Source organism: Balaenoptera acutorostrata, chromosome 19 (genome assembly GCF_949987535.1).
Source record: "Balaenoptera acutorostrata chromosome 19, mBalAcu1.1, whole genome shotgun sequence".
Classification (NCBI taxonomy): Eukaryota; Metazoa; Chordata; class Mammalia; order Artiodactyla; family Balaenopteridae; genus Balaenoptera; species Balaenoptera acutorostrata.
In genome coordinates this window covers 50,396,479-50,422,225 of record NC_080082.1, presented here as the reverse complement: position 1 = coordinate 50,422,225, position 25,747 = coordinate 50,396,479, and the positions used below count along the sequence as shown (strand labels likewise).

The window sequence follows — 25,747 nt, the reverse complement described above, 5'->3', positions numbered from 1 at the left end:
TTTCCTCTGTTTATTTCCCTCTCATGGGTTGGACACGGGGTTCCCAGTCTGAAGCAGCGCAGTGCAGGGCGCGGTGCTGCACGTAGGCGTCAGGCCTCGAGCTGGTGAAGCCGCAGTCCTCACACACATGTAACTTCTCACGGCGCTCACGATAAGCGTAGCTGGCCGGCTGTCCGTGTACGTTGGCAAGATGCAATTCTAGTGAGCAGCGCTGCGTGAATGCTTTCCCACAAGCTCCGCAGCGGAATGGCCGGATCCCTGCGCAGGTGGGCCAGAGGGAGAGAGGACAGGCAGGGCAATGGCCCCCAGACCAGCACCCCCTGACCTCACCCTCCGTGAGCATTCCCCCTTTCCTACTCCAAGTTCGCCAGACCTCGGCCTGCTTCCCACCGTCTGCTACCTCCGCCCGGTGCAAACATGGGAGCTGTGTGTCCCCACCCTCCTCACCAGGATGTTCCTTCCCCTGGAGGAAAAGGAGGGAGGCTTTCCCTTGCACCCTTCAATATGGGACCTGAATCCTGTAACCAGTACTTGTTTTCTCTTTGTATCCCTCAGCAGGCCCCCACCCTGGCACCACCCCGACACCCATTGGCTGGGAGCTGAGGTGCATGGTATTCCCAGCCTCCTGAGGGCTGAGTCTCTGCCCCAGTAACACACGCCCCGCTTGTGCACGGAACTCAAGTGCACAGAAACTCCACATCCCATGCACCTCCCTCCAGTTCGTTCCATCTCCCCCCAGCAGCGCCTCCCAGTCCCTGCCACTGCTTACCCGTGTGAGTCCTCATGTGGCGCTTGAGGTCAAAGGTGTTGTGAAAGCCCTTGCCACAGCAGTGGCACACATGGCGGCGGGCAGGGCTGTGGCACTTGAGGTGCCGGGTCAGCATGCGCTGCAACGGGAAGGCCTTGGGGCAGAGCGGGCAGCCAAGCGTCCCAGGGCCCCTAGGAGTGGCAGTCAGAGTGCCCTGGGAGGGCTGTGGGAGGGACATGGGAGTTAGGACCCCACCCCATCCCTCCACTGGACCAAATGGAGTGCCTAGAACTGGGAACCAAGGAGGTCTGGGAAGGCCGGAGACTGCAGTCTGTGCGTGCTCATGCCACCCTCCCCCCAAGGCCTTCCCTGACCACCCTGCCCCCATCGCCCTTACTTTGCTTTCTATTTCTCCATAGTACATGCCATCTTCCAACATAATATCTTTTTTTCCTAATTTTATTATCTATACCTGCAGCTCCCACCAGATTATAAGCTTCAGGAAGGAGTGAGTTTTTGTCTTACTCCTAAACACACATTGCCTAGAACAGTCCTGGCTCCCAATAAAAACTGAAATAATCTCCAGCACATTTAGTCCTCCCTAGGGCTTTCCTTCTTCCACTGCACGCACAGCTGAGTATCCCTTCTGAGAGACCCCAAACCTCCTCCCCCATCCCCCATCCAGCTCCTGTTGCCTTGTCTGATTCTCTGACATAAAGCAAACCACCATCCACTTACTGGCTTGAATCCTGTTCTTCTGCCCCACTGGGCAGAGAATCCCTGGGGGCAGGGCCTGTGGCTGCCCACGCTGGGGAAAGGGTACTTGGGATGGGGGCTAACAATGAGCCCACTACTAAGAAAGAAAAGGCATTCCCAGCAGAGAGGACAATGGGTGGAAAGGTCCTGAGGCCAGAGTGGCATGAGGGGGTAAGGGGCAGGCAGGTTCTCTTGAGGCTGAGAGCGGGCAGGGGTGAAACTGAGCAGGGTCTTGTGGGCCAGCTGCACACTCACCGCTGCCCAAGAGTCCCCGAGGCCAGAAGACTGGTGTGCCGGTGGCCCTCCCAGGCTGCTGCAGTCTGAGGAGAGAAGCCAGATGGTGATGCTTTGTGTCTCCCCTGCCCCTCACCTCTAGGCCCAGTGAGGGGCCCACCTGGGACATAGGCATCTCCCCGGAGGTGGTCAGGCAGGTGGCCCCAGTCGGGTGGCTGTGGACGCCGACTCCTGACCAGGAAGGCACGGGGCATCACCACCGGGAACAGCTCCCCACACACAGGGCTGCTTCCTCCGCCTGCTGTCAGACCTCAGGCCCAGGAGGACTATTCCAGGTGGGAAGGGAGGGGGAAGCCACGGAGAGGTCTCATTCTCTCCATGCAAATTTTGTGACAGGCCCAGGGGGCAGACTTAGCTGGCTCCAGTTACCTCTGCCTTGGGCCCTGCCATTCCTCCCCCTTCTCCTCTGCCCGGTTCCTGAGGGTACTCTCCAGCCTCCAGGGGAAGACAAGCACTAGGGCCCCCAGGGAGGTCAAGCAAGGGCAAGACTGGAGCCTAAGCAGCTCTTGGGGGTGGAGAGAGGAAACAGAGACCCCAGTGGGGCTGAGTGTTTTTCCATAGTACCAGCAGGGCCAAGGACCTGAGGGTCTGTTTGTCAAGCAAATCAGTCACTACCGGACCTCCAACAGCCTGCTTGGTTATTCAAATCACAGCAGCCGTTCGAGGAAGCAGGGGAGGGGCTGACTGTGATTGCTTGCTCCAGAGGGTGGAGAGACAGCAGGGTCCAATTGGTAAGGTCAAAGTGAGGATCCAGCATGTGCATCTTCAAGCAGGAAACTCTACCTCTCTGATCCGCAGATGCCCCGAGCTGACGTCCAGCCGGAAGCACTGTTCAAGTGTACGGGGTATCACAATACTGGTTTGTTACTAGTCCAGCTCCTAGTAACTCCCTCACTCTCCTACGGTCCAGGAACTATAAGGGGTCACCTGACACAGCCAGGGGCTCCCAGGACCCTTACCCCAGGACTCTGGCTAGGCTCCGTTCTAGATTGGTCATTGGCTTCTTAGCCAGGGGTTAAGGATTTTGAATATTCCCCATGCAGTTACTTTCACTTAGTCACCCAATGATTTTCTGAGCTCCAACTATAGGCCAGGCCTAGCTCAGCACTGAAAATGAAGACATAAATGTCCGTGGGGGAGACACAGCAGTGACAGTCCAGCATGACCAAGGCTCTGATGGCGGAAGCACAGGCAGAGTGGCCCAAGCTTCAGTGGGGAAAAGCCAGGGGGCTCAGGGGACCCAGAAGAGGCTCCTGATCCAGTCTAAGGGTTCAGGGATGACTTCCTAGGTGTGAGCCTTGAAGGAAGAAGAGGTTTCTGGTAAACAGGGAGGGTTTTCCAGGCAGAGGAACAGTGTATAAAAGGCTTGATGGTGAAAGAAGCAATATTTATTCATTTCTTCACATTTCCTGAGAGTCAGTCCTGCTAATTCATTTGCGGAAGCAACAGAGGAAGGGCTGGAAGCCTGCTGGCCCAGAGCTTTGCCACTTTATCTCTGTAGGACCTGGGGCAAGTCACATCTTGTCTTGCTGAGCCTGTTTCTTTCTTTCTTTTTTTTTTTTAACATCTCTATTGGAATATAATTGCTTTACAATGGTGTGTTAATTTCTGCTTCATAACAAAGTGAATCAGTTATACATATACACATGTTCCCATATCTCTTCCCTCTTGCGTCTCCCTCCCTCCCACCCTCCCTATCCCACCCCTCTAGGTGGTCACAAAGCACCAAGCTGATCTCCCTGTGCTATACGGCTGCTTCCCACTAGCTATCTATTTTACATTTGGTAGTGTATATATGTCCATGCCACTCTCTCACCCTGTCACATCTTACCCTTCCCCCTCCCCATATCCTCAAGTCCATTCTCTAGTAGGTCTGTGTCTTTATTCCCGTCTTGCCCCTAGGTTCTTCATGACTTTTTTTTCCCCCTTAGATTCCATATATATGTGTTAGCATACTGTATTTCTTTTTCTCTTTCTGACTTACTTCACTATGTATGACAGACTCTAGGTCCATCCACCTCACTACAAATAGCTCAATTTCGTTTCTTTTTATGGCTAATATTCCATTGTATATATGTGCCGCATCTTCTTTATCCATTCATCTGTTGATGGACACTTAGGTTGCTTCCATGTCCTGGCTATTGTAAATAGTGCTGCAATGAACATTGTGGTACATGACTCTTTTTGAATTATGGTTTTCTCAGGGTATATGCCCAGTAGTGGGATTGCTGGGTCGTATGGTAGTTCTATTTTCAGTTTTTTAAGGAACCTCCATACTGTTCTCCATAGTAGCTGTATTCTGAGCCTGTTTCTTCATCTGGAAATGGGACTAATGAGTCTTCCTACCAATGGTTTGTGTTGAAAATCCATGTAGATCACCCAGGGAGAGGATCGCCATGGCATGCAGCAGACATAAATGCGAGTTGCTCAAAAGTCTTGAAGGGTGGGGTGGCTAGGCAAGCATCTGAGTTTCAATCACCCCATGTAAAATGGGATTTTTTTTTTTTTTTTTTTTTTTTGGCTGCACTGCACGGCTTGTGAGATCTTAGTTCCCTGACCAGGGATCGAACCTGTGCGCCCTGCAGTGGAAGGGCAGAGTCTCAACCTCTGGCCTGCCAGGGATGTCCCTGTAAAGTGGGATTTTAAGTGTCTCCATCTCCCAATTGTTGGACTTCACGCAGCTGTCACTGGTGTGCCTGGCCTGGGTCGGCAGCCCAGTATCTAGGACCTGACTGACGTAGGCCCAGATGCACTGGGGCCAGATGCGCTGAAGAACAAGCCAGTGAGCGGGTTATGGGAGCCATTTTGTTCGTCTCAGGTGCCCAGTTCTCCATGCCCAACACCATGTCTCTTGGAACAACTGGTTTCTGAGTTGTTGCTGAAAACACATTAGGGAAAAACCCTGGGGCTGGGTATCTTTACTTGCCCCCAAGTCCCTTTTCTGTCCTGCTCTGTGTCCTGGGAGGCTGACCTGGGTGGTCAGTATCACTTGGGCTCCTGGGCCCTCTGGCTTCCAGTGGGGTTTAGACAATGAGGAGCCCGGCAGAAGATGGGGGATGGGTTCCCCCAACTCCCTCCCTGTGGGGTTGCCAGGAATGCAACTCCCCTCAGGGCAGCTCTCTCCAGGATTCGCTTTTCTGGGTTCCACTTTGCTCCCTTGTGCCTTGTGTGGGGAGTAACACCTCTCCTCTGTTATCGGTCTAGGGTAATGCACTGGCCCTGAGGTTTCCCTGTTCCCTGTCCACTTCTCTGCAAATGATCCCTCTGCTAAACTCTCTTTCGAATATCCCACGTGAGCATGCTGTCCTCTTCCTGCTGGAACACTGTCGCATGCACACACATTCATCAGCAGTGGTTTCTTAACCAGTCGGTTTGTCTGAAGAAAGTCTGGTCCTTCCAGGGCTGAAGAGCTTGGCATTAGGAGGTGGAGACTGGCAGACACACTGGATCCTCTCTACCAGCCCACCTTCCTTTTGTGCTGAGAGAACCCAATTTTGTTGCGACAGTAACAGGCCCAAGACAGGGGAGGTGGCTGGTCCAAGCAAATTAAAGCCAACTCCATTCCTGTTGCCTGCAACTGCTCTGAAAGGGGAGGCATCTAAGAAGGCTTTGCACTTTTTCCCCACTATCCAGGTGGCTGCCCTGCTTTGTGTCTTTGCTCCTGGGTGGTTGAAGGTGTACTGCTGGGAGCTATGGCAGCCATGTTGCCACTGTGAGGGCCTAAGCTGGAGAGTGAAACTCAGACTCACAGAGGGTGAAATAGAGCAGGAACAGAATCAAGAGTAACAAATGTCTCTATAGCTTGGGGCCCCTTAAGCCAGGTGTTTGCTACCTGGAGTTGAAGACTTAACTATGATACAGGGTGGGAGGAGGGGTAAAATCCATGAGGGAGCGAGGCTCAAGGTGGTCCCCTGGGTGTCCATGGGCCTGGAAACCAATCGCCTCAGAGATCTTAGGCACCTGTGGCCGAGGCAGGCAGGGGCAGGGCAAGTGGGTCTCCAGTCTGCAGGGGTGGTCAGTGGGCCGGGGCAGGGAGAGGGAGCCTTGAGAAATAAACAATACTGGGCATCTTCCCAAACACCAAGATCAGGGATTTTATTTAGGGGAAAAAAACTGTATTGTGAATGTGTCTTGGATTTAAATGTCATGAAACAACAAGGCCCTGCCCAGTGGGACCCATTCTTCCTCCCACCTCCTCTCCTACCCTCACCCTGAGCTCACTCCATTCCAGCCTCCTGGCTTCACTGCTATTCCTTTCATGTACATCTGAGCTTGCCATGGGGCCTTTGCACTGGCCTTTGTCTGCCTGGATACTTGCCCGAGTGTCCACACGGCCTGTGCCCTCTATCAAGCCTCAGCTCCAACATCACCTAAGAAAGGCCTGCAACCAGCACAGGGAATGCCCTCAGTTTACCTACAGTTAGACAGTTATTTTAATTTCTGTCGTGTTTCACTTTCTAGAAGGTGAATGCCACGAGGGCAGATGCTTTGCTTGTCCTGTTCCTCGCTCTACCCCTACCGTGTAGAGCAGTGACTGCAGCTGGGACCAGCAATTCCTTGGGGCTGGTAGGATTTTTTTCAACAACTGCATAATTGGTTCAGTGTTTGCAGGGCCAACAGAGAGCCACGTCCTCACGTTGAAGTCTGGCTCTACCACTAGGCAAGCCTCATTTGACTCTCAACTCTATGGGACCCGAGGCAAGGCACTGGATCTCTCTGAGCCTGTTTCTGGTGGGCCGTGATCACCAAACAGAGGAGGGAGGAACTCACAGGCAAGTGGGGGTTCAGGCCAAGCAGGCTGCATGGTACGACTGTGCTCTAGGAGGGTCCTGCTCCTGCCGGCTTCCTTTTTACAGACTTGGGACAGTGAGGGCTTTTGTGGTCACAAGAGTGTCCTTCTTAGCAGACATGCCACGTGGCTAGATGCCTGCTGCCTAGGGAAGCTGGTACCAGTGCTGGGAGCTCACGGGATGTTGAAGCTGGACACAGTCTTGCTGGGAAAGGAATTACTGGTCCCAGTTGCTGGGTGGCCTGGGCATGCTCCCTGGATTTGTCCTTCCTCACTTTACCCTGCTGCAAATGGGAACAAAAGCCTGGAGCTCACAGGATCCAGCATGGGCCTGGCCCAGGAGCTGTAAGCCAGTGTTGTGGCAGTATGTGAACTGGTGGCCCGGGTCTGGGACATGGTGATCACAGAGGCTCCAGTGGGTTCTTGCGCATCAGTAGGGGGCAGGGAAGAAGGGCTGGCCCCTCCCTAGAGTACAGCTGGGCCCCACTGGGCAAGGACCACACGTGACTCCACAGCAGCTCAGTGGGCTGGGGACAAGTGACGTGGGAGCCAGGTGCTGGGGTCATCATTACTGCAGTTCCCCAACGGTCCTGTGTTCCCCACGACAGAGCCCTGGAACAGGGCCTGGCACTGGGGCATCTGTGAGTTCCCTGGGCTCTCTACCCTCTCTCCCTGCATCCATCTGAAGGGGGCTTTGTGGGTGCGCCAGAACAGGCACCAGGAACCACTCCTCCAAGCTGTCAGTTTATTTGCGTAAAATATTTCTTCAGAAGCAGCAGGGCTGCGGTGGAGGGGGTGCTGGCTCTCAGTCCCCCCGTGCCTTCCTCCGCACGGCCTGCACCAGCAGCTCTGAGTAGTGTTCCAGCAGGGCACGCAAATCTGGGCTGGCCAGGGGGCACAGTGTAGGTGGGGAGGGGGGGCCTGGGCTGGGCAGGGCCTGGGCTGGGGCCACATCGGTCCCAACCAGCCAGCCGCTGGCCTCTAACTGGCTGTGGATCCACAGGAAAGCGGAGGCCAGCTCAGTCCGTGCCTGCCGCTGCTCGGCGCTCACCTCGTCACTGGAGACCGTCTGCAAGGGGCGCCATCCTGTTAGGGGCCACCTGGGCCAGGCAGTGCCAGGGAGCCCCTCAGTCCTTCCCCCTGACCCTGGGGCTCGGCTCACCAGGTGGTAAAGGTCCAGGGCTTCTTGGAAGGTAGTCTGCAGTCTGTGCACGACGGTCCCCACATTGCTCAGCTCAAGGGGATGTGGGGGCAGGACCCTGGCTGGCCCCCTCGGTTCCCCGCAGTGTCCAGGGCAGCCCTGGACTGGACTGAGCACATCTGGGGGTGGAGGGGACGAAATGAGAAAGACACTTCTGCTTTTTAGCTGGTCTAAAGAGGCCAGTGTTGCTGGGCCGACCCCAACTGTTGTCCCTCTGCCTGGGACGCTTCCCTCAGTCCCCAAGGCTACCTTCCCACCCCTCTGGCAGGTGTCTCCTCAAATGCCACCTTCTCCCTGAAGCCTTTTCTCATCATCCTGTTTAAAACTAACCACTGCTCCCACCTGTCACTCCCTAAACCCTTTCTTTCTCTTCTTTGTCTCAGCACACATCGTTTTGTGATACACTTAACACTTTCCTTATAGATTTAGTCTGGGCGTCTCCCCCAGTTAAGGTGTCAATTCTCTGTAGTCTTGTTTACCACCAGGTCCCACGTCCCCAGGGCCCGGAACAAAGCCCAACACAAACGAGGTACTCACTAAATATGTAAGGCAATGAATGAAAGAGTGGCACAGCGCCTGTGGCCAGGTCAAGTGCCCACCTTCGGAGCTGAGCCAGCTGTTACATGGGATGAGCTTAGGGGACAATCCCTTGTCCCAAGGATGGTACTCACCAGGGGTGGGCTCCAGGAGGGAGGTGATGCTGCCAGGGACCCCAGGCCTGGCCTCTGGAAGTGGGGGGCTGTTGGGACGGGCAGGGGTATTGAGGGACTCAGGGGCCAGGAACCTTGGGAGAAAGGTGGCGTTGTGGAGCCTTGGGGCGCTCCCATCCACAGGGCTGGGGGCCAGGAAGCTGGCTGTTGTGACCATGACATTGGGCTGGGTGGCCACAGGCTCCTGGGACCAGACACACGTGCTGGGAGGCTCCAGTTGGGGTGGGGGCAACACGGGCCTGTCACAGATGCTTGACAGGGTGAGTTTCAGGCTGGCGCGGGCCTCATGGTTGCCCCGGGAGGGCAGGGCAGCTTCTTGGCCCTCACTGTCAGAACTGGGTGTCACTGTGGTGGTGATGACCTGGAGCTCCTGGCCCAGGGAGGCCAGCTCCCCCAGGGACGAGGACCTGCACAGAGGCCTGGCCGGCTCAGCCAGGACAGGGCCCTCACTGTCCTCAACGGAAATGCTGCGTGGTATCTTGGCACAGGAACTGGCAGTGGCCTCCACGCAGGAGCGGGCGGCGGGGGTGTGGACACCCTGAGCCAGGCCTGGAGTGGGTAGAGCTGCGGGTGTCGGAGGCTTCTTGTCTGTGGGCGGCACAGAGGAGGGCAGAATGCAGGGCGCCAGGCCCGTGAGGCAGGGGGCTGGAAAGGAAGGGGCAGCTTACTCTCACACCCCCGCTCAGAGCTGATGGACAGGGAGCCCCGGCCAGGGTGGCTGCAGGGTCAGTGGATCCTGTCCATCCCCACAGTGGCTCAGCTAGGCACCCAGGGCCATTTGCTGAGAAGGCTAGGGCTTTTCACCCGGGGGTGGGGACACTCACTCAGTGGGGACCAGGCTTCCAGGGTCTCGAGGGGCTCCTCAGCCTTCCCCCCAGAGATGACCTGCAAGCACAGCCTTGAGGTGAGGATGAGGCCACCAGGCTCCCAGCCCTATGTCTCGAGGGAAGCGGTCCCAGTACTCACGTTGGTCCTGCCTGGGCAGGTGTAGCCAGTACCTGCTCTCAGGGGCTCTGCTCTGGGCGGGCTCCCCCCGAGATCCGTGAGTTTGACCTCCGGGGATTTCACGAGGTGCAGGGGCAGCCGGGAAGGGAAGGTGTGGGTGAACCTGTAGGGGGGAAAACAGGTGGTTGTGGCTGCCCTAGGGGCGCCTGAGGGCACACAGCCCCACTCCTCGGGGAGACAGAGAGCTGGAAGGCGGGGTGGGGGTTCACTAGTTCACCAGCTCCCACCTGGATGTCTTCTGGAGGCGGGAGAGGAACTGGCCTGAGATGCTCAGCCGGGGATTGAAGAAGTCGTCCTCGGCCTCAGAGGCCTTCAGGTCTCTCAGGGATCCGTGGAAGAGCTCTAGGACAAGATGCCGAAGGCACCCTCAGAAGCCCTCCAACCAGCCAGCCGTGGCCCAGGCAGACCCCCAGACCAGCAGACAGATCCTCAGAAACCCTCATCAATAGACAACACACACTTTGGGAGCAAATGGAGCAGGCAGAAGAAACCATGCAGCTGGGCCCCTAAGTAAAACATACGCCCTCCCACCACCCTCGCCAGCCCTGCCAGGGAAAGCCTTACCCCAGAGGAGCCCACACTGAGCCCAGTCCTGGATGCCGCCCAGTCAGGGGTCAGAGAGGGGCATGGCCTACCCTCAGGGTGGGCGTCAGTAAGTGTCTCGAAGTGGTGGCGGAGGAACTTCTCTTGCTCAGGGGTCTGGGGCAGGGAGCCGTTGGATATGCTTGGCACCTCGGGCTGGGACAACTCTTCTGTGGTACCTGGGCATCCTGGGGAGAGGAGAAGGGGGTCAGGGAGAGGGAGTGGGCAGGAGAGAACCATCAACACCATGAATCATGGCAGACGCTCTGAAAAAGCCACTGGCCACTTAACAATGGAGAAAGCTGGACTTGCCCATCACACACCCTGTTGCCACCAGGCGGAGAAGGAAGGGCTAATGCGTCTGTCTTCCAGGGGAGGAAACTGGTGCTCAGTGGCCACCAAATGCAGGGTTGATGTTGGGCCAGTGGTTATATATCATGACCATCCCCTGGCCAGGCCCACGCGCTGCTCTTCCCCACATCTGGCCCCTACTTACCTGGTGTAGGGGGCGTCACATCAAACTGAGGGTCTGGGTCTGGCTGTGGAGGGGAGGAATGGATGGTGGTAAAGCTGCACTCCAAGTCGGCCTCTGACTCCCCTGAGTCTGGAAGACAGGGTGGGAGGGGTCAGGAGTCCAAAGGTGGGCCCTGACTGAGTCAGGTAAGGCGCCCTGGGTCTCAAGGCTTCAGTTTCCTCATCTGCAGAAGGGTGATGATAAGACCCACCCCCTATTTTTATGGACCAGCAAGGCTACACTTCGAGGAAGGTGCAGAGCTGGGCTCCCACTGGTGGCAAGTTGGGCTCCAGAATTCTAGAGTGACAATAGCAGGGACCATGTCTGTCTCTGTGACAGACTCTGGGCTTCAGGAAGACTTGGTCAAGGTCACCATCAGTGCCCAGAAAGGGACGTGGCCAGATGAACAGACTACTGCAGGGTGTACTGCCTGGTGCTCACTCACCCTCAGGTGGGCTCTGGTCCTTCGAGCCGATGGAGGGGGCCCTGAGGTAGGAGTCACCTTGCTGGTCTCCTGGCACCCTCTCTACCTCCTCCGCACAGTACTTGCTGCAGTGCCCGTGGGGGTGGGGAGAGGGAATGATAACGTACTGGTTAGTAAACAAGTGGCCCCCACCCGGAACGCCTAGACATCTGCACCTGCTCCTGCTGGGAGTACAGCCTCACCTCTCCTGCCGCCTCCAGGGGCCCCCGCACCTCCTCCTGGAACCAGGGAGACAGGCTGCAGCAGAGGCTGCAGGGCTGGGCTCCTGCGCCATCCGGGCTTCACCCCCCGCCCGCCTCCCTCCCACAGGCCCACTGGGAGAGCGGAGAGCAGTTCTTCCAGGATGTGCCTATCAGCTGAGGTTTCCTCTCTCCCACTAAGGTTCCCCTTGGTGCCAAGGACACCCACCTGTCTGTCCCTGTGACTGTCACCTCTGTCTCCAGAGGGTAGATGATGAGCTCGCTGGCCTCAGAAGACTCCCTCTGTAGGGGTGGTAAGGAGGGAGGCCCGCAGCCATTGTCCTGGGGACTCTCTGACTGTGGGGGAAGACAGCACAGCCATCAGAGGCAGCCGTGGCAACCAGGGCTCCCCAAGCTGCTAGGTGTTCCGCCAACACCGACGGTAATGGTAAAGATGTCGGTAGTGATGGCAGCCCTCACTGTTGGATGCTCCCTGTGAGCCAGGGCCTGGGCTGGGGCCATGACGAGCTCACTCTGTGCTGCCCCTGCATTATCATCAGCCCCTTTACAGATAAGGAATAGGTATGGCTCCAACCCTCTAAGAGTCTATTCATATGAAATTCAAGAACAGGCAAACCAATCCATGGTGAGAGAGGTCAGAATGCTGGTTACCAGGGCTTCCTTGGTGGCTCAGTGGTTAAGAATCCGCCTGCCAATGCAGGGGACACGGGTTAGAGCCCTGGTCCAGGAAGATCCCACATGCCGCGGAGCAACTAAGCTGGGCACCACAACTACTGAGCCTGCACTTTAGAGCCCGTGAGCCACAACTACTGAGCCTGCGTGCCACAACTACTGAAGCCCGCGCGCCTAGAGCCCGTGCTCCGCAACAAGAGAATCCACGGCAACGAGAAGCCCGTGCACCGCAACGATGAGTAGCCCCCACTCGCCGAATCTAGAGAAAGCCCGCGTGCAGCAACGAAGACCCAATGCAGCCAAAAATTAAAAAAAAAAAAAAAAAAAAAAAGAATGCTGGTTACCTCAGTGGGAGTACTGATTGGAAGAGACACAAGGGGGTCCTCCAAGATCCCCTTCCAAGAGGTAGAGAATGCTCTATATTTTGACTTGGGTGGTGGATACATCGGTGTGTACACAGGTAGCAATTCATCAAACTATATATTTATGATTTATGCACATAACTATTTATATTATGCCACATAAGCAAACTTATATAATAGAATAAAAAAGAATTTTGTTTGAAAAATAATAGAATAAGAGCTAAAGTTGCTTCAGCACCTTTTAGGGCCCAGACCCTGTTTCTAGAACTGGATTACTATAAAAGCCCCCTGTTCACTTTTTCTTTTATGACCATTTTTAAAAATGACCTTTTCTGAAATCTTTTTTCTTAGTCACCTTTCTTTTTAAAAAATATTTATTTATTTGGCTGCACCGGGTCTTAGTTGCCGTGTGCAGGATCTTTAGTTGTGGCATGCAGGCTCTTGGCTGCGGCATGACCAGGGATCGAACCCAGGCCCCCTGCATTGGGAGCACGGAGTCTTAACCACTGGACCACCAGGGAAGTCCCTTTTTTTTTTTTTAAATGACCATATTTTTGAAAATCAAAGCCCAGAGAATCAAGCTTTGCTGCAAGTTACAGAGTCGGGAAGGGGTAGGGCCAGGGCTCCACCTGCTCAAATGCCCCCCCACTCAGGCATAGGCCTGCCCTCAGGCCCAAGCTCTTAACCCCCAAGCGACCCCACCTCCCCGCTTTCCGGTCTGCCCTGGGAAGTTTCACTGTGCACCAGGTCCGAGGCTCACCCTCCTGCCCTCTACCATCTCATGTAACCCTCTCGCACCCCTCGAGTGGGACAGTCGGCTTTATTTTCAGAACGAGAGCACTGAGGCCCCAGGTCCTGCGCCAGCAGTCATGGGGCAGGGGCTGTAGGCTGGGCTGGGGCAGGCAGTCTATACCTCGCTCAGGAGGCCCGCCAGTCTCTGCGACTCCACTGTATCTAGAACAGAATCCTCTAGGTTCTCGGGCTTCATGGGGGTAAAGTAGCAATCCAGGTCCCGGGCATCCAGGATGGTCTTGAGAGGCTCCTGGTCAGCCCGCTCCGCCCAGCGGCCATGTGGCTGGTAGCTGCGCTTGGCGTGGAAGGCCGAGCTGTCTGCCACATCATCATCTCCTAGCTGAGGGTGACAGGGGACGGTCAGGCAGCTAGCCAAGTGCTCGCCGACTCCAGTGAGGGCCTGGGACACTGCACGGACCCGCATCCAGCCTCGTGGCTTTAAACATCAATCAGAAACAACTTCCAGATATTTGTTTCCAGCCTGAACCTTGTTCTTAAACTTCAGAAGTGCACATGCAACTGCTCCACGTCTCCACATGGATGTTTAGTGATCTTTCAAAGCAAACATGTTGAAGGCAACAACTGACCTTCCCCCTAAACCTACTCCTCCTAACGCCTTCCCTGTCTCAGTGATTCTTTGCAGCTGCTCAGGCCCCAAACCTTGAAGTTCTGCTTCATTCCTCTTATTCTGTCCCTCACACTTCACATTGTATTTCTTCAACTCTGCCACCCAAACACATCCAAGATATGGCCACTTCTCTTCCACGGTCCCCTAACCCTAACTCTGGTCCTGCCCACCACTGCCTCCTACCAAGACTTGCTTGAGAGACAGTGGAGGGTGGGTGCTTGAGAACGTAGGCTCTGGAGCCAGCCTTCTAGGGTCAACCCCACCTCCCCTAATTCCTAGCTTGACCCCAGATAAGTTACTTAACCTCTCTGGGCCTCAGTTCCCTATCTGTGAAATAACAAGGGATATGAAAAGCCCGTACATCCAGGAGGATTAAACAATACATATAAAAGACTCAATAGAACCTGTACAGAGTAAGTCTTCTGTGAATATTTGTTGGATGTAACTCCAATTGTAATATGCACTGATAAGGGAAAGCTTGGGGGCCTGAGAGAGCACAGCCACATGCCTGACCTGGTCAGCAGTGCAGGGGCTGATGACAGGGAGGATTTCCCTGAAGAGCTGACATTTAGGCTTTGATTTGAGGTCTGACATTGTTCCTGAAATAAACCCTTCAACCTGGGGTTTAGGATTCTGCTGCCAACTTCTAACCCACCAGCTCCTGGCCTGCCCCTCCCTCAATTAATGATCACTCATTCAATCCTACCTTCATCTTGGTCCCTCTCTTTCTCTCACATCCAGTTGTTTGGCTCCACCTTCAAAATCCATCCAGAATCCAACCACTTCTCCCCCCAGGTCCAGCCTCCAACCTCTCCTGCCAGGATTATCACAGCAGTCTCCTCCCTGGTCCCCCTGCTTGCCCCTCAGGGTCTGTTTTGCACAGGCAGCCACAGGGACCTGTTAACACCTGAGTTAGAGCACGACCCTCCTTGGCTCAGAGCTCTCCCTCCTGTCCATCTCACTCAGCGCTACAGGGGAAGAAATAAGTGGAGAAGGACAATAAGGGGTGTCGAGGGGACGCAGCAAGCCCACACGGTTCCTCACCACCTGGCCCCCACTGCTTCTCCGAGCCCTTCTCCGCCATTCTGCCCTCATTCACCCTCGACCCAGGCATCGGGCCTCCCTGAACTTCCTGGAACATGCTAATAAGCATGATCCTGCCTCACGGCCCTCACCCTTGCAGACTGGTCTCTCTGCCTGGAACATTCTTTCCCAGGATCTGTATTTCTCACTTGCTTTAATTCTGCTCAAATACGTGAAGGCCTCCCAGTGAAGCCTTTTCTTTTTACCCTAAAATTGTCACCACCCCCAACACTTTGTATTTTCCTTCTCAACTTTTTTGTCCTCCATAGCGCTGATTATCAGTTCCCCAAATACTATATAATTTACCTGTTTGATGTGGCTATTGTCCACCTCCCAAACTAGAGAATGAGCCTGTGAAGGCAGAGACTTCATCTGCCCTGCTGGTTGCTGTATCTAAGGGCCACAGCAAGGCCTAGCACAGGGTAGGCACTCAGTAAATATGTGTTGCATGAAAGAAGGACTGTCTAAGCGGAGAGTGGAAGGATGACAGGGGTTCTCCAGGGAAAGGAGACGTGGAGGGGAAAAGTGTTCCCAGAAGAATGAGGAACATGGAGGAGGGCACCCCTTCTTTGTCAGCTCCTAGGCGTCCCACTCTCCGGGCAGACTCACCAGCCGCTTTGCCCAGAGTGGCAGCTTGCCGTTGGTCAGCAGGCACCGAGGATCTGGAGAGACACATGGAATCCATGAAAAGAGAATAAGCAACCCAAGAGACAACAGGCAACATAAACAGCAGTTCTCCAGAGACAACACAGGAAATGACAGACATCCAAAGATGGTCAACCTCTCTAACTGTCAGGGAAGTGCAAATTTAAACAATGGGATATAATGTTTTACCCATAAGACTGACCAAAATTAAAATGCTTCAAACTATCAAAAGTTGGCAAAAGTGTGGGGAAACGGAGGGCTTAACACTGACTGCTGGGTGGGGCAGTAACTGGATTTGGAGGGCCCTCGGTGTTCTCTTTTAAAATAAAAAGTATATCCGACTTCCCTGGCAGTCCAGTGGTTAAGACTCTGTGCTCCCAATGCAGGAGGCACGGGTTCAATCCCTGGCTGGGGAATAAAAATCCCATATGCCACGTGGCACAGCCAAAAAAAATAAAACAAATCTTAAAAAAAAAAAAAAGTGTATTAACCCCAGGATCTAGCAATGCCAGTCCTCGGCCTGAGGCCGAGGAGTGGTCAGCACAGCGTCATTCACAACAGTGTAAAGTTAGAAAACACACAAATGCCCACCCAGAGCAAAATCACTGGTTATGCTGCTGGTTAAAAGAGGGAGGCCTCTGTTTTGTATTCACCAACCTACAGGTCAGTAAGATAGTTTTGAGAAGAAAAAGATACAGAATGATATCTGCAGTATAATACAATTTGCTGACACAGATGTTTCCTATGGATATGCACACATGTATATTAATGATCAGGAAAAGGCCTATAAGGATTCACACCAAACTCATTGAAGTGGCCACCTGGGAGAGGACGCTGGATTGGATGTGAGGGTGGTGACAAAGAGAATGAGCTTACTCTCTATTTGATTGCTTCCCAAGGCTGAATCCTCCCACTGCTGTTGCCTACCGGTCAGCCATCCAGTTGGCCCCTGCCTGTTTCCTCCTTCTTGGCAGCCCACTACCCTCGCTAAGAGCACCCAGTGCTGGTCACTGTTCCCAGCCTCTCTCACAGCTGGAGCAATCATGGCCAATGGGACCTGTGAGAAGCCTGCAGGGGCTTCTGGGAGAGAGTTTCCTCTCTACAGGAGATTCCAGGAGGGAATGTCCTCTTTCAACCATGTCTCTGAGGACACAGTGGGGGAAGGGGAAGCTGGGACAAAGTGAGAGACTAGCACTGACATATATACACTACCAAATGTAAAATGGATGGCTAGTGGGAAGCTGCTGCATAGCACAGGGAGATCAGCTCGAGGCTTTGTGATGACCTAGAAGGGTGGGATAGGGAGGGTGGGAGGGAGGCTCAAGAGGGAGGGGATATGGGGATATATGTATACATATAGCTGATTCACTTTGTTGTACAGCAAACTAACACAACACTGTAAAGCAATTATACTCCAATAAAGATGTGAAAAAAAAATGTCTCTGATGCCTGGAACTTAAGCAGCCATCTTGTAACATGAGGGCCTAAGCCAAGGCGATATGCGGAGGGGCAGAAATTTATAGAGGGCCTGGCCTCTCATAAAGTCGCTGAGCTACTACTCTCCCTTCTGCCTGAACAAGAGAATCTGGTCTGTATTCTGGTTAATATCACCCTGTTTTTCCCCTGGGACACCCCCTTACACCCACCCCTCGCCTTTGGTCAGGTGGTTCAAGTGGAGCTGACTAAAGCCTCCTACCCTCAGGGATGACCACATAACTCAGGCCTGGCCAATCCCAGTGACTCAGAAATGGGCAGGTGACTCACAGCAGGAACATGAGTCATGAACACAGTACTTTGAGCTACTGGGAAAGAAGTGCTCTCTTTTCTAGAGTGTTATAACCTTGAGCTGCTGGGGATACTTTGCCCCTTGTACAGGGAGACTCTGCCTGAGAGCAAAGTCAACATGGAGAAAAGCAGAGCCAGGAGATGGAGAAACATCTATTTCTTTAACATCACCTGACTACCTGGATCCAGCCATGCCTGAACCAATACTCTCAAATTTCCATTTACAAGAACCAATAAATTCTCTTTCTAAATTAAGCCAGTGAGAGTCTAGGTGCTATTACCCTGAAAAAGTCCTGACTGATGTGATTATTGAGCTTCAACATGTGCCAGGCTGTGAAAACAGAGTAGGTGGCCAAAACCCAGCAATGATCCCTACACTGAGAGGTCAAAATAGGGCCCCTTTCCCAACCTGGATCCAAACTCTCTTTTGATGGTGTCTTTAGCAACTCTTCAGGTTCACATTCTTCCTCCAGCTCATCCTCCGTCTGCTCTCCAGGGCTTAGGGAGCAAATCTCGTTGGGCATGGATGCATATGTCTCCTGCCTGAAGCCAGGAAAAAGGACGGCAAGGAGAGAAACATAGGTAAATGGGGTGGTAGAGGGGACCTGCCTAGGGCTGGGCCCTGTGCTGGGGTCCATGTGAACATACTCTTGGCTTCTGGTCAAGACGGTGCTGGAAGGTCTCACCTGCCACACCCCCTCTGCTAGAAACATATTGCCACAATAAATGAGATGTAACAAAGGCTGGGCTCAAGAAATAAGACAAACTCTTCAAGGGCCACAGCAATGGAACAAAAAGCAAAGCAGATGATAGTAGGGCATGAGTCCTAAGCTGCTGGCTTCTGTTCTGGGAAGTGGGGTTAGCAATGAGGTTTTAGCTCCACAAGCCAAAGAGCTGCCCACTCTCTTGGTGCCTAGATCTGCATTACCTCAAGATCACTGCAAAATATGGCCCATGCCAGGCCTGGTCCCCGTGGGGAAGCAATGCAAAGCCTCAAGACACAGAGAGAGATAGGGATAGCTCCGGAGGCGGGAGAGAAGAAAATTCAAAACCTCCCACTCCAACTGAAACTTCCAAACCAAAATCCCAAATCAAAAACCAGAACAGGAATTCGCTCCAAATAAAACTGGTCTTGCAATATAAAGACTTAAGAAATATGTTTAGGAAACTCAAAGATATAAGTGAAGGAATAACTTCCATTAAAAGATTAAGAAGATGGGACTTCCCTGGTGGCACAGTGGTTAAGAATCTGCCTGCCAATGCAGGGGACACGGGTTCAAGCCCTGGTCCGGGAAGATCCCACATACCACAGAGCAACTAAGCCCGTGCACCACAACTACTGAGCCCGTGTGCCACAACGACCGAAGCCCGCACACCTAGAGCCCATGCTGTGCAACGAGAAGCCACCGCAGTGAGAAGCCGGCGCACTGCAACGAAGAGTAGCCCCAGCTCACCGCAACTAGAAAAAGCGCGTGTGCAGCAATGAAGACCCAACGCAGCCAAAAATTAAAAACAAACAAAAAGAATACCTTAAAAAAAAAAAGATTAAGAAGACATCTCTGCTCCACTGGACCCTTCTCTGATCTCCTCCCTCCCCACCATGGGCTGGGTGGGCTGGGTTGGGGCCTCCTCTGGTCCGCACAGCCCCCTGGGGCTTCCCCACCAGAGTGCCCATGGGCTCTCCAAGCACTTTTGCTTTTACACTTCAAAACCCTTCTCATATGCATTATTGTAACTTCCTATTCAAAGTACATCTCCCTTCTAGGCCCCGAGGGCACAAAGGGCAGGGCCTAGGGCTGTCTGGGCCGTGGTTGTTTCCCCAGCCTCTCTCCTCCCGGGGCCCAGGGCAGGAAGACGGCCCTCTGGTGGACGGACAGGGGCTGGACAGGGGGTCGCCAGCACCTGGAGCGGCTGCTCCAGTTCCTGTCCTTCGTGTCCTGCTGCTGCTGCTCACAGCGGTCCATCTCCAGCAAGTGCTGCTTCATGCAGTTGGTGATCTCCGGGCCCAAGTGCCAGATGAACACGCAGCTGCAGAGGCCAAGGAGGGATGTAGAAGAGGGAGGAACAGTGAATATGGAAGCCATCTGACCCCAGAGCCACCTGGTTCATCACTGCCAAGACCTTATTTCCTGGCCCGGAAAACAGCCCTCGTCAGCTTAGCACAGGGCTTCGGACCAAGTCAGGTCTACACCCTGGGAGGGGTCCAGGGCATCCCAGCAAACCAAGGCTGCTCTGAAGACTTTGAGACCCAAGGAAGGGGGCTGTGAGGAAGGAGTGTAGTATTGATAAATTGAAGAGAGCGCCAAAAGGGACTTCCTTGGATACCAACCATGCGCTAAGAAACTTATGTCATCTCATTTGACTCTCACCATACGATTTTCAAGGTAGATGGGGTCATCTCTCTTTTACAGAGTCAGAGAGGGGATATTAAGTGGCAGAGCTAGGATTTGAACTCAGGGCTGGGCACACACTATCCGAGGAGAGTAAGCTGGCACACTCAGAGAGCTCTCTGCACAGGCAGGCTGTGGGCATGGGGTTCCAGTGTCTGAGCCCTTGCTCTCCCCGCAGGATAGGTCCCACCCACTCCCAGAGGGAGGCCCAGCCGGGGCAGCCTCCAGGCCTTTCCCACCTGTCTCCAGATACTGTGATCAAGTGACGACAATCGTAGGTGAACTTCATGCCGGTGACGATTTCTGCAAGCAGAGCAGAGAAACCGTGCTGGCCTTCTGAGCCAGAAGGCTGGGTTGGGGAGGTGTCCCAAGCAGGGAAGCACACCCACCTGAATGGCCAAACATCTTGGCAATGCACTCGCCGGAGTAAAAATCAATCACCGAGATGCTTTTGTCAGAGCAGCTTGTGGCCAGGAAGGTGCCTGAGGGGTCCACGTGGACCTGCCGAGAAGAACACCCACGTGACACTTGGGCTGCCTCCTTCTGGAATAGGCCTGGGTCTCAACACACAACCCCACTGACTGAGGAACGCCTCGTGCTGGGCGCTTGGCACATGGACTCAGGTAACCCTCACGACACACACCGTGGTAGGTAGAAGCTCCTGCTCCCATTTCACAGGTGAAGAAATCAACAACCACAACAATGGTACTAATGGCAGCCAGGCCCTGTGCTAAGAGCTGTACATGTGTGAACTTATTTCCCCCACAGAACCCTGTGATAGAGGCAATTTTTATTTGCATTTTACACATGATGAAACAGGTTGGAGAGGAGATGACATTTGCCCAAGGTCACAGTCAACCCGAGGCAGAGCTGTAAGAGGGTCTGACCCTGGAGCCTGAACTCATAACTCCCCTAGTCCAGAGCCTCTTGAGAAGGTCCCCACCTCATCCTGGATAACACAGGCGGGGGCAAGCCTGGAGAGGCCTCTCTGATTCCTCCCACCACACTCTATTGCCACTCACAATGGAAACCACTTAAATGTCCCCACTTGGGGAAGGATTCAGTAAATAACGGTAAGAGCAGTCAGGGCCAGCCCTGGGTCCCAAGCATCCTTGGTCAGCCAGGCCTGAGTAGATGCTGGCCAGCAGGGGATCCTTTGATCCCTCTGATCAGGTGCCAAGGAGGACCCAGGTGTCAGGAGGCCCAACAGGGCAGGAGACAGACAGGGGGGCCTTGTGTGTGGGTGTCTGTGGACAGTTTTCACCCGGGGCCCCAGCTCCTCACCTTCAGCAGGGACCCTTCGTCACCCTGGGAGCCCTTGTAGCACTTCTTCTGCTTCCCGTTCATGGTGTTGTAGACTCTGGGAAGGTGAGAGCAGAAGTGGCTAACATGGCCCTGCCCACTGCCCTCTCTTGCTCCCTTGTTCCAACCTTACCTGCTGCCCTCCTCTCCCCTGGAAGCCCCCAGTACCTCCTGTCCCCCATCCGATGCCTGGACTTAGACCCCGTATCAGGGAATGAGACCCTGTCTCAGGCTGAGGTCACAGAGGTTACGTCTTGGGGTGTCCACTGAGTTAATATCCATCTCCCTGCCACACAGCAAGCTGAGTGCCTGGCACCCAATTTGAATGAGCAAATGAAGGAGATGGAGAGCCTCTTTCACATGCTTATTCCTCCACATCCTTCCCAGTTTAAGCTCAGATGTCCCTTCCAGCGACCCCAGGTAGGGTCGGATGTCCTCCCAGGGCCCCCCCAAAGCCCCTGGGCTCCCCTCATCCCAGCCCTGACCACTCTGTGCTGTCACTGTCTGGTCAGTCTGTCTTCTCCTCCACTGCACTGTGAGCTCCACGAAGGCAGGGCCTGTGACTCCCCCACTGTCCCTCCCAGACAGGAGCTCAGGGAACGAGGATGAGTGAGTTTATGAGCCACATCAGCAGCTCTTAGTTGCCTCACACAGGCTCCTGAGATCTAGGAGAACCCTCTGTTTGACCTGGAGACTAGGCCTGGGTGAACCCAGCTCCTAAGAAACACCCACTGGGTCCCACCACTCCACCCAGCTTCTCAGGGACCAGGTGAGCAGGGGGAGGAAAGCAGAGCGCTCATGAGAAGACAGACCCAACCAGGCCCCACTTAGTCTGGCTGACTAAGAGTCCAGGGCAGTTCCTCACCTTACGTTGCGGTCCTGGCAGGCCACAGCCACATACTTTTGGGTAATGTCAATGTCCATGTCATACAAGGTGGTCTTCTCTGCCACGTGGTGGGTACGGACAAAGTGTAGTCCATCTGAGGCCTGGCAGGGCAGGCAGGGCCTTCAGAGGACACCCCTGACAAGCCCCCTACCCAGCCCCCAAGGAGGCTGCCCCACTCTACCCGCTGGGCACTGCGGAAGTAGATGCTCTTGTCGGCCCCACAGCTGATCATCTGGATGTCCCTGTGGCCTGGAGGAGGAAGCAGTGCCTTAGGCAGGGCTGGGCCACTGCTGGGCCCAACTGGGGCTGGGGATCCTAAGAAGGGAACTCTACTATCAGGGCATTCTGTTGCGGGTCAGAGAGGGCTTCCCGGAGGAGGTGAGGTGAGTGCTGGGTGCCAGTAGGACTCTGTAAACTGTGAGCTCTGTGTGAGGGGGGCACAGATGGTGCAGTGGGCAAGGCAGGAATCTGCAGAGCAAGAGCAGACAGGGTAACAGAAGCCAGGGACACAGCAGGGGCACCATGTTTAATTTGGGATTTGGAAAGGTGACTCTGGCCTCACAATGGAGGCGGGAGTGAAGCAGGGAGCAAGAGGAGACAGGCAGACCGCTGGGAGGCTCACGCCCTCAAGAATGATCAGAATATCCACACAGGGGCTTCCCTGGCAGCCCAGTGGTTGGGACTCTTCGCTTCCACTGCAGGGGGTACAGGCTCGATCCCTGGTCGGGGAACTAAGATCCTGCAAGCCATGCGGTGCAGCCAAAAAAAACAAGGAATATCCACAGACTTCGGGCCAGGTCCTGTGCCACGTGTGCCTCCCCTTCCTGACTGTCACCAGCCACTTGTACAAATGTGAACCCAGGGGCTCAGAGTCACACCGTCCTTGTCCCAGGGTGCAGAGAGTCAAGATGGGGCCAGGGCTGATCCCAGGCATTCTCTGGTTAAACACTGTGCTCTGAAGTCAGGCTTCCTCTCCGAGCCTCAGCTTCCTGTCTGTTCAATGAGCCTGTATCAGCCACCGCCCCGTGGAGTGGTATGAAGCCCTTGGGACAGTGGCTGCTACCTGGTAAGCACGATCGATGTTCTTACTTTTATTCTTCTTTCTTTATAGAATAAGAATAATCACAGCACAAATACCTTGCAGAGTTGTGGTGAGGATGAAAAGACAGAACGAATATAAAACATGTACAACCTTGGTACAACAGACACTGCTCCTTCATGACAGGACATTTGAGAGCACCCAGGCCCGACATACAAGTTAAGATGTTACTCGAGCAGAAGTCACTGGTTTATAGAAGGGAACAAGTCCTGTGTTGGGGAGGAATCCAGAGACGGCCTGCAAGTTACTACTGGTAATGTTTTGCTTCTTAACCTGGGGTGCTGAGTCCAAGTATTTAGCAATATTAGGACCAGGACCAATCAGAACAGTTGCTGGCTATAAACAATGGGTGTGTCTAGTTCAGACCTACTGACTATGAACCTTGATGTGGATATTCATTGTATTATTCTGTAAACTATTCACAGATTTTTCTGTTCACTTTTTTGGATATATGTTTCATAGAAAAGAATTAAAAGACTGATTCATCCTTTAGCTGGATAGCTTCAGACAGTTTCCGACTGGCTGGTGCCCAGTTTATACGAACTATCAATGTTTTGAGCATAACGCCCAGTTGAGCCAGCCCAGCCAGAGCAGGGCTCACAGGACTGGTTTTAGGATGTGCATCCTCTCAGACCGGCTGGGGCTTTAACAGAGGCCCATGCCTTCAGAAGGTGACCTAAAGGACCGACTCCTGGGCCACCCCCTTGGCCAGTTATCACCTCTCCTGGATCTAGACCATTCATTAAAGGTGAGGTCACTGCTAGCCAAACTGCTAGATTTACCGATCTATTCTAACTACCTCTACCCTGTGGAATGGGATGGTCTGAACAGTTTTTTACAGGTGTCTGAGAAGTTTGAGCTGATCAGCTTTTGTCAGGTCCTCATCAAGACATAGCAAACGTGTTAACCTGTTTTTGCCCAGCTCCCGACCACCTGAGTTAGACAGAGACAGGGCAGACAGTGGGAAAGACCAAGGACATTAATACATTCTCAGCCACAAGATTATATGTACAAAACTCTTCGTAGTCAAGAACCTGGAGTACGTGGACGTATTCCCTCCATGAATGGATTCTTCTTGAATATAGTTTTGAACATGTTCTTGGGTTCTGATCAGTTAAACCCCACAGGGCCTACTTCCCCTCCTCTTGGAGTCCCTTAGGGCCAGGGATCTCCATACTGGATCTTTCCAGTCTTGGAGGGATCCCTTCAGTTGCCTGGTTGAGCGAGGGCTGTAAAGGACAGCGTTATGCAAAATACCAGGCCTGCACCTACTGGCTGTGTGACTCTGGCTGTAAAGTACAGTAACTGCTGGGGCAGTGCAAGGATCACATCACCCAGCACAGAATTAGCCTCCAGCAATTGTCACTGTCACCTATTTTTCCGCCAAGGTCACCAGAACCCATCCCACCTTGGACTGGCATTCTGATTTCTTTCTGTGGACCAGCACTCACCTAATGTCAGTCCTCCTGGATCAGGGGTGGAGGCAGGTGGGGGCTGGGGGCACACGAGTCACACCCAGCCCAAGAGGATACTCCAAAGCTCTGGCACCAATAACTGTTCTGGAAAGGGCAGGTGCCTCAAGCCAGCACAAGGAAAGTCAGTTCCCAATTTCTGCCAAAATTGACAGGAAGAGGGGAAATCTCTTTCCAGCGGCACAGTGACCACTGAGATCCTGCCCACGAGAGAAAGGCACAGCTGACAGAGGGAGAGAGTCCAGGTAACTTCAAAAAAGTCAACCTTTGGGGACTTCCCTAGTGGTCCAGTGGTTACGACTCTGTGCTTCCACTGCAGGGGGAATGGGTTCAATCCCTGCTCTGGGAACTAAGATCCTGCATGCCACGTGGAACGGCCAAAATAAACGATACTCCAAAAGCATTAAAAAAAAAAATTAGGGGCTTCCCTGGTGGCGCAGTGGTTGAGAATCTGCCTGCCAATGCAGGGGACACGGGTTCGAGTCCTGGTCTGGGAGGATCCCACATGCCGCGGAGCAACTAGGCCCGTGAGCCACAACTACTGAGCCTGCGCGTCTGGATCCTGTGCTCCACAACAAGAGAGGCCACGATAGTGAGAGGCCCGCGCACCGCGATGAAGAGTGGCCCCCACTTGCCGCAACTGGAGAAAGCCCTCGCACAGAAATGAAGACCCAACACAGCCAAAAATAAATAAATACATTTAAAATAGAGGTTATTAAAAAAAAAAATTAGTCTAAAAAATTTTTTTTTAATAAATAAATAAAAATTCAATCTTTGGATCCAGCTGCGCCTGAATCCAGAGCTTGCCTCTCCCTTTTTTCTCTAAGCTAAAGGGGGCTTTTGCTGTTACGTGCAGTCAAAGGAGCCCATCTAATGAGGCGCAGGACGCAGAAGGGAAGGGCTCACCAGCAAACTTGATGGCGGTGATGGAGGAGGAGTGGTCGTCCAGGGTCTGCTCCAGGTTGTAGTTCTTCTCCACGTTCAGCACGTGGATCAGTCGGTCCCGACTGGCTGAGGCCAGCAAGGTCAACCCTGCGGATGGAAAGGGTGCCACTGGGTTTCTGGGAGGCTGCTTGATGGCTTGGCCTCCCAGAGAGCAATGTGACTGAGCTTTCCTGGCCTTGAAGAAGGAATCTTCGGTTTCTTAACTGCAGTCAACTTGCCACAAACCCAGAAAGGGGCCACTCCCCCACTCTGGGCAGTCTTTCCCCAGAGCCCCAAACCCTGGCATTTAACATCCCTTGCCACCAGTTCCTGCAGGATGACTCTTGATGTACATGCGGACACTCCTCCACTTGTGCCCACACCAGACATTCCAGCAGAGCCCAGCACTCCTCCCTACCAAGTC

General features: G+C 53.8%; 2 protein-coding genes across 6 annotated transcripts in view; both read right to left on the bottom strand.

Moving 5' to 3' along the window:
• Nucleotides 1-10: 10 nt before the first annotated feature.
• On the bottom strand, nucleotides 11-1,992 carry OVOL3 (ovo like zinc finger 3). Its single transcript, XM_028165255.2, has 4 exons — nucleotides 1,899-1,992; nucleotides 1,760-1,824; nucleotides 770-971; nucleotides 11-258 (listed from the first exon to the last, which is right to left on the bottom strand). Exons 1-4 carry the CDS (start codon nucleotides 1,990-1,992, stop codon nucleotides 11-13), a joined length of 609 nt encoding a protein of 202 aa, XP_028021056.1.
• A 5,318-nt stretch (nucleotides 1,993-7,310) lies between these two features.
• WDR62 (WD repeat domain 62) overlaps nucleotides 7,311-25,747 on the bottom strand; it is a 46,062-nt gene continuing 27,625 nt past the window's right edge. For 2 of the 5 annotated variants that reach the window (XM_007165183.2, XM_057533269.1), the window contains 20 exons: nucleotides 25,306-25,431; nucleotides 22,010-22,077; nucleotides 21,808-21,929; nucleotides 20,925-21,000; nucleotides 20,030-20,141; nucleotides 19,880-19,943; nucleotides 19,153-19,278; nucleotides 17,660-17,793; nucleotides 15,430-15,482; nucleotides 13,231-13,449; nucleotides 11,492-11,619; nucleotides 11,045-11,148; nucleotides 10,582-10,689; nucleotides 10,139-10,273; nucleotides 9,731-9,845; nucleotides 9,465-9,606; nucleotides 9,323-9,383; nucleotides 8,460-9,143; nucleotides 7,750-7,907; nucleotides 7,311-7,656 (listed from right to left, as the gene is read on the bottom strand). In XM_007165183.2, coding sequence (XP_007165245.2) covers nucleotides 7,393-7,656; nucleotides 7,750-7,907; nucleotides 8,460-9,143; nucleotides 9,323-9,383; nucleotides 9,465-9,606; nucleotides 9,731-9,845; nucleotides 10,139-10,273; nucleotides 10,582-10,689; nucleotides 11,045-11,148; nucleotides 11,492-11,619; nucleotides 13,231-13,449; nucleotides 15,430-15,482; nucleotides 17,660-17,793; nucleotides 19,153-19,278; nucleotides 19,880-19,943; nucleotides 20,030-20,141; nucleotides 20,925-21,000; nucleotides 21,808-21,929; nucleotides 22,010-22,077; nucleotides 25,306-25,431 — 2,999 coding nt within the window. In that variant the 3' untranslated portion in view covers nucleotides 7,311-7,392. Of the gene's footprint in view, nucleotides 7,657-7,749; nucleotides 7,908-8,459; nucleotides 9,144-9,322; nucleotides 9,384-9,464; nucleotides 9,607-9,730; nucleotides 9,846-10,138; nucleotides 10,274-10,581; nucleotides 10,690-11,044; nucleotides 11,149-11,491; nucleotides 11,620-13,230; nucleotides 13,450-15,429; nucleotides 15,483-17,659; nucleotides 17,794-19,152; nucleotides 19,279-19,879; nucleotides 19,944-20,029; nucleotides 20,142-20,924; nucleotides 21,001-21,807; nucleotides 21,930-22,009; nucleotides 22,078-25,305; nucleotides 25,432-25,747 lie in introns of those variants that run through there. The other 3 variants (XM_057533268.1, XM_057533271.1, XM_057533270.1) reach the window with 3 other exon arrangements.

Bases quoted from the DNA above. Each gene is read 5' to 3' on its own strand.
- OVOL3 (XM_028165255.2), bottom strand. From the start codon at position 1,992: ATGCCCCGTGCCTTCCTGGTCAGGAGTCGGCGTCCACAGCCACCCGAC. The intron at 972-1,759 runs GTGAGTGTGCAG...TCCCTCCCACAG, and splicing joins TCGGGGACTCTTGGGCAGCG to CCCTCCCAGGGCACTCTGAC. The intron at 259-769 runs GTAAGCAGTGGC...CCACCTGCGCAG, and splicing joins CCACATGAGGACTCACACGG to GGATCCGGCCATTCCGCTGC.